The sequence below is a fragment of the Xyrauchen texanus genome, chromosome 9 (genome assembly GCF_025860055.1).
Source record: "Xyrauchen texanus isolate HMW12.3.18 chromosome 9, RBS_HiC_50CHRs, whole genome shotgun sequence".
In the NCBI taxonomy this organism is placed as follows: domain Eukaryota; kingdom Metazoa; phylum Chordata; class Actinopteri; order Cypriniformes; family Catostomidae; genus Xyrauchen; species Xyrauchen texanus.
The window spans coordinates 23,197,493-23,204,704 of record NC_068284.1 but is presented as its reverse complement, the minus strand read 5'-3'; the positions used below and the strand labels follow the sequence as shown (position 1 = coordinate 23,204,704).

Genomic DNA, 7,212 nt, shown 5'->3' with positions numbered 1-7,212 from the left:
AAAACAAAATAGGCGAGGGAAAAGGCCAACACGGTGCGAAAGAGAGAGAGAGAGGAGAGAGAGAAAAAGCTCACTCACCTGTTCTCTGATGTCCTGTCGCGTGGTCCTCGAACACTCCTCCACACTCTCTGGCGGACAACAGCCGCTCCTCTCCGGGCGAACCGGAGTCAAAACTCCGACCCCCAGCGGACAGAACACCCCTCCGCTTTTCTGGCGGCACCTGGGGACATTCCTCCGCCCCTGGCAGTGGCCCTACCGCTCCAGGCGATCGGGGACTTCCCTCCTCACCTCGCGGACGGCGGTCTTCACTCGACCCCTTCCGCGTTTCTGGGGGACGGCAGGGCACTCCTCCGCCCCATGGCAGCGGCTCCATCATTCCAGGAGGTCGGGGAATCCAGTCCCCACTCGCCCCGCAGACGGCGGCCGTTCACCGCATCCGGGCGGTCGGGCTACTCCGTCACCCGGCAGATGGCAGCGGCACTCCCCAGGGAGGACGGCAGTGTTGAGGACTGTCGAGTGCGACGAGCATCCCTCCTCCTTCCCGGGTTTCGGCACCAATGTAAGGGGGTTAATGATGTGCAAGGAGGAGGCGAGAACCAGCTTGTCAACATAAATCATAATTTAATGCAAACCAAAAGTGCGCGCACACACTCACACACACACACACACACACACACACACACACACACACACACACACACACACACACACACACACACATATGACGGACATGCCCGTAATTCTCTCGAACCATCGTCACCGGCCGCCTTTATCCCTTGCGCGCCTCATCAGGCCGATTGGGGACCGGGCGCACGATATTCCGACCCAGCCCCGCCCCCCTCCGCTCCACATTCTTTTAATAGGAAAGGGGCCCAGAGCAATTTACAGTCAGGGAGCCCAGATTACTTTGCTATGGTCCTGATTGTGGTTACGGCCCGTTACAATAAGGTTCCATTAGTAAACATTAGTTAACAACATTGTTAACATGAACTAACAATTGAACAATATATAAACAGCATTTATTAATCTTGGTTAATGTTAATTTAAACATATACCAATACATTTTTAAAGTCAAAAGTTGTATATGTTGACATTAGTTAACACTTTGAAGAAACAATAAACAATTGTATTTTTATTAACTAGCATTAACAAAGATGAACAAATGCTGTAAAAATGTATTGTTAGCTCATGATACCTAATGCATCAATTAATGTTAACAAAGGGAACCTTATTATAAAGTCTTACTAGTCTATGTGAGCTAAATGTGAGACAAGGTTTAATTTATTTATTAGTTCACTAGTGAAAATAGTAAGATGGGCATAGAATTAAGTTTATAGTGTGTATTTTTGTAATTTAGTTGTAAATTAACTGAATGTATTTGACAATGGGGCGTGTCCTAAACATCCAAATGTGACCTTTGACCAGTAGCAATAGCAACCAATATGACTCACCAAGACTGTCAGTGGAAATACTAACAAATGTAAAATGTTGCCTGGTGGAACATGTGGTTTTCTTAAAAAGAGTTCATTTGTGGGTGTGGATTGATTGCATACGATTGACAATTTTCCTTCTCATCTTAAAAATAGAGCCCTCCTTTTGTGTGGCTTGAAACGGTCAATTACTCAATACATTTCTCTTGGGATTCTGGCAGGCTGAATACCACAGTGTTTGTCTGAAACATACCTAAATACCTTTCACACACTTTACTCATAAAAAAAGAGTCATCTGAACATGCGGCACAACACATGACAGGTGTTATGCAAATATTTTTTTTTTTTAGTTACGATTTGTTTACTTTATCTTTAATTTACTACTGTCTGTGGCTTGGTTGTACTTCTCTCTATAGTAGACAAACAGGTGTGTTGAGTCCTACTTGAAAAGATGAAGGGGGAAAAGCTTTGAAAGGATCACATAAATGTTACTTAACATAAATGCAAAAATGGCCTCAGTGTAACAGAGACCCATTAATACAAAACCACATAAACCTTGCACCTGTAATAACAAAAACATTTTATTCAATTTTTTTGGCAAAGTATTGTCCTTTGATAGTAATGTCTATGACATAGTCCATGAGTGGTCTTAAGATAGAATAGTGAAACTGAACAGCAAACATTTGATGTTTTTTTGTTAAATAACCTTCTCTTGTCAATTGTTTAAAAGGATAGATCACTCAAAACAAAAGATTATGTCATTATTTATTCACTCTCATGTTGTTCCTATATTTGTGCAACACAAAAAATCCAGTGAAAGGGAATGATGACTGAGGCTAACATTCTTCCTATCATCGTCTTTTGTGTTCCACAGTAGTAAAAAAAAATATGGGTTTGGAACAACATGAGAGTGACTGAATGATGTAAGAATTTCCATTTTTGGGTGAACCGGTCCTTTAAATGTACACTATACCGCCTACATTTGTAGTCAGATGTTTACATACATTTAGGTTGAAGTCATTAAAACTAATTTTTTAACCACAGATGTAATATTGGCCTTTAAACAATTAGCCAATTAGCTTCTGATAGGAGGTGTACTTAATTGTAGATGTACCTGTATACGTAGTTTAATGCCTACTTTCAAACTCAGTGCCTCTTTGCTTGACATAATGGGAAAAAAAAAAGAAATCAGCCAAGACCTCAGAAAAAAATGTTGGACCTCCACAAGTCTCATTCATCCTTGGGAGCAATTTCCAAATGCCTGAAGGTACCACGTTCATCTGTATAAACAATAGTACTTAAGTATAAACACAATTGGACCATGAGCCATATACCACTCAGGAAGGAGACGCATTCTGTGTCCTATGAACGTAGTTTGGTGCGAAAAGTGCAAATCAATCCCAGAACAACAGCAAAAGGACCTTGTGACGATGCTGGAGGAAATAGGTAGACAAGTATCTATATATACAGTAAAACGAGTCCTATATCGACATAACCTGAAAGGCTGCTCAGCATGGAAGAAGCCACTGTTCCAAAACTGCCAAAAAAAAAGGCAGGCTACAGTTTGCAAGTCCACATGAGGACAAAAATCATACTTTTTGGCAATTATGACCATTGTCATGTTTGGAGGAAAAAGGGAAACATAAGGTAAGCCTACAAACCTGACTCAGTTACACCAGTTCTGTCTAGAGGAATGGGCCAAAATTCCAGCAAATTATTGTGAGAAGCTTGTAGAAGGCTTCCCAAAACATTTGACCCAAGTTAAACATTTTAAAGGCAATGCTACCAAATACTAACAAAGTGTATGTAAACTTCTCACCCACTGGGAATGTGATAAAAGATAAAAGCTGGAATAAATAATTCTCTCTAATAATTAAGTAGTGATCCTTACTGACCTAAGACAGGGAATGTTTTCTATGATTAAATGTCAGGAATTGTGAAAAACTGAGTTTAAATGAATTTGGCTAAGGTGTATGTAAACTTCTGACTTCAACGGTAGCTTCTGATGTCATCTTACACAAACCGCATGTCTTGTTGTTACGTCATGATCATTTATTTGCATTAATACTCTGTTTATAATTTCCAAATACTGTTTTGGCAGTTTGTAATTTGCATATCAACCCTTGTTTGTTTAGGTTGACAGCATTATTCCTCATGTCTTGTTGATATCAAGTCAAAGTGAAGTAAATGGTTAATTGCTGTGTACTTTCAGTGTGGGTGTACATGACCGATCCTTACTGGTGGGGTGTGGCCAGCCACTGTATAAATGAAAGCATGTTTGGAATTTCATTCATAGCATTGGCCAACACAAAGACAGCACAAACAAAACGAACCTGCCATGCAGCACTTAGCAGCACAGTGCTTTCTTCTTTCGATTGGGGCTGTTTTTTTTAGCTTTTGTCTGGGAGAGTCTATGGCTCAACAGGAGCATGAAGACACACACAGAGCTCTGCAGCTTGAGGCTCTGAAGACAAGTATTCTGGAGTTCCTGGGGATGGACACACCACCTGGGCCTGGTGGAAAGCCTTCTCACCAGGACCTGGTTAGGATGTTTCGGCAGTATAGGAGAATTAGACAACTGCTTAGAGGAAACTCCAGTCAAGCAGAGGACCTTCAGCATACAAGAAAAGTCTCTACGGTGCTCTTTCCCACTATAGGTAAATTTAAAATACACTGTAAAAGGTGGTAACCTGAAATTGTTACCTTAATGAGGTATTTCTACATGATCTAACCCATAAAATGTATTTGGTTGGTGTAACCAAATGTATTCATAATGATTCAGTGATGTCAAATTAGATGTTACCACATGAAGCACATGTAGCCCGGCAAGGGATATCATAAAATGCAGTAATGACTATTTTCTCATTGCTGCGTTTTATGAAAAAACATTTCAATGTATAGTTATTGTGTTTTTACAAACAGTAATTTACACACTCTGAGCACTTTATTAGGAACACAATGATCCTAATAAAACACCAGACGTGGTCTTCTGCTGTTGTAGCCCGTCCGACTCAAAGTTCGACGTGTTTTCCTGTCTTAGATACTATTCTGCTCACTACAATTGTAGAGTGGTTATCTGAGTTACCATAGCCTTTCTGTCAGGCCAAAGCAGTCTGACCATTCTCCGATGACCTCTCTCATCAACAAGGCATTTCCATTGCAGAACTGCCACTCAATGGATATTTTATGTTGTTGTATACTCTAGAGACTGTTGTGTGTGAAAATCCCAGGAGATCAGCAGTTACTGAAATACTCAAACCAGCCCATCTGGCACCAACAATCATGCCGCGGTCGAAATCACTGAGATCACATTTTTCTCAATTCTGATGGTTGATGTGAACATTAACTGAAGCTCCTGACCCGTATCTGCCTGATTTTATGCATTGCACTGCTGTCACACAATTGGCTGATGAGATAATTGCATGAATATCTAGGTGTACAGGTGTTCCTAATAAAGTGCTCAGTTAGTGTAGATGTGATTATGCAAATTATTAGAACTTTTGTGTGTGAAATGAAAAATAAACTTGTATTTACAGCAAACTGAATAAATAAGAAGTTTTGGGCAAAATAAGTAATTACCACCAACCACAAAGTAACCACAAATGACTAATTACTTGTTATTGTAATCACATTTCAAATTACTTTACTTTTTCTAAAACACATTTAATAGAAAGTTTTTTCTGTGTTTCTGCTCAAATTAAATTCTCCTTTACAGAAATTCGTTAGTGGGCGCACTCCCTTTAGCTGTCTCAGAAATGCAAACGGTTGTACATATTAACATAATTGTGCTTAAATGTCCATCCATCCATCCATCCTCAACCGCTTATCCTGTGTACAGGGTCGCGGGGGGCTGGAGCCTATCCCAGCTAACATTGGGCGAAAGGCGGGGGACACCCTGGACAGGTCGCCAGTGTGCTTAAATGTATTATACATAAATAATATTATTTTAGAAATGTTTGTAATTAAAAGTAATTTACTTAATTGAAAGTCAGTAATTGTAATCTGATTACAAGGATTTAAAATGCAATGCTTGGGACTATTTTTGACATCAAAAGTAATTAGATTACTGTAACTAATCACTCTGTAATCAGATTAAACCGAACACTTCATAAGCAAGACTGAACAATAAAAATAAAAATAACAAAAATATTCAGCACTGAAAAACTGTTAATCTAAAAAAAAAAAACGTGGTAAATCAAACATTTTGAATCTGCCTGAATACATTAGGTAACACCAACAAAACTCATTTTAAGGGTTAGATCAGGCAGAAATAGTTTCTTGAGGTAACAATTGCAGGTGACCACTTTTTACAGTAAGTAGAACACACAATTGAACTTTTTCGTTTGACTTTGGTTTGTGTTGTCTAATTTGATTTTGTATTGTTCAAACAGTGGAGCCTCTTAATTCTACTCTGGAATTAAAGCAACAGTGGATCAGAGTTGCCTTCCACAAGACCTCGCGCATCAAAAAGGGACTCACCCTTAAAAAGGCCAGGCTGAAAATTCAGAGATCACACATGGACAAAATGACACGTGGCCAGCCATGGCTCACAAAGGACATTCTGGTTAGAATGCATAATCCCCCTGGTTTTCAAACCGAGACCGTATTTCATACGAAGGACTTGAGCACTCGAGTTGTAACGTTGGATTTGACAGTCGTAGTTGAGAAGTGGCTTAAGGATACCAGCACTGAGCTTTTAATTGTTGAAATGTGCCTCATCAAAAAACAAGAAGGAAGTGCTCCATCCACTCCTCAGATGAAATTAGAACTTCTCCAATCGCCAAGGAGAGTCAGGAGAGCTCAGTCTGCTAAGGATGAAGGCTTTGAAAATGAAGGTCACTGCAGGAGAAAATCACTCAATGTTTCCTTTAAAGAGATTGGCTGGTCGGACTGGGTTATTGCTCCATTAAGCTACACAATGCATTTTTGCGATGGTTCTTGTCCCCATAATTATAAACCTGCCAGTATTCATACTCAAGTAAAGTCTCGTCTCTATCTCCTGTCCAAGGGAAAGACACCTCAACCTTGCTGCGTACCAGCTACTTATGAGCCAATGGTTCTAATGCATTATGACAGTCGTGGAAAGTTAAAGCTTACACCCTTCAATGATTTGTTAGTTAGCAAATGCCACTGTGCATGAACTGTCCTGGTTGAGTGTAAGATACATCAAGATAAGCTGTATCATGTTTTTGAAGGAGATTGATTATCCACAAACTATTATGTTTGCAAATGGTAGAGAAAAGATCAAATCGAAGCAAGATGTATGAAAAACAAGCAGTGTCTCAAACTCATTCGGTTACATGCCATACATTTATAAAATAGTTTGGTTTCAACAGAAGCCAAATGCCTACATTATGCCTACGAAATGCAGTATAAGGTCACTGTATTTTCATGTGATTGGCATATTGGAGTACCAATTTATTTATTGTAATTTATTAGTAATATTTTATACAGTTCTTTGCTTATTTGTTGCTATTGAAAGTGAATCAAGAAACTTAATATTTCTGTAGGGAAATAATAATATATTTTCAGTATGAATGTTTAGTCCCTGTTCCCTCAAAACATTTCAATAAACACGATTCAACATTATGTCTTAATATTTAAAATGGAATATACTGTATCTTCTCATATTTGTACAAAAAACATATCATGGCTGAGCTGCTGCTATGAAAACTCTGGAAGATAGGTTAAAGGTGTTAAAAAGCTTTAAATCTACACATAAATTACCAGCTCAAACTGGAATCTCTTGCATATAATATTAAATTGCAGAGAATAGATAATC

The 7,212-nt window shown here is 39.2% G+C and overlaps 1 protein-coding gene across 1 annotated transcript; it reads left to right on the top strand.

Annotated features, from left to right (window-relative positions):
- The first annotated feature begins 3,744 nt into the window (after nt 1-3,744).
- LOC127649705 (bone morphogenetic protein 2-like) lies at nt 3,745-7,001 on the top strand. The gene is made up of 2 exons (XM_052134937.1): nt 3,745-4,087; nt 5,822-7,001. The coding sequence occupies exons 1-2, from the start codon at nt 3,769-3,771 to the stop codon at nt 6,568-6,570; spliced, it is 1,068 nt and encodes a 355-aa protein (XP_051990897.1). The 5' UTR covers nt 3,745-3,768; the 3' UTR covers nt 6,571-7,001.
- The last annotated feature ends 211 nt before the right edge of the window (nt 7,002-7,212 follow it).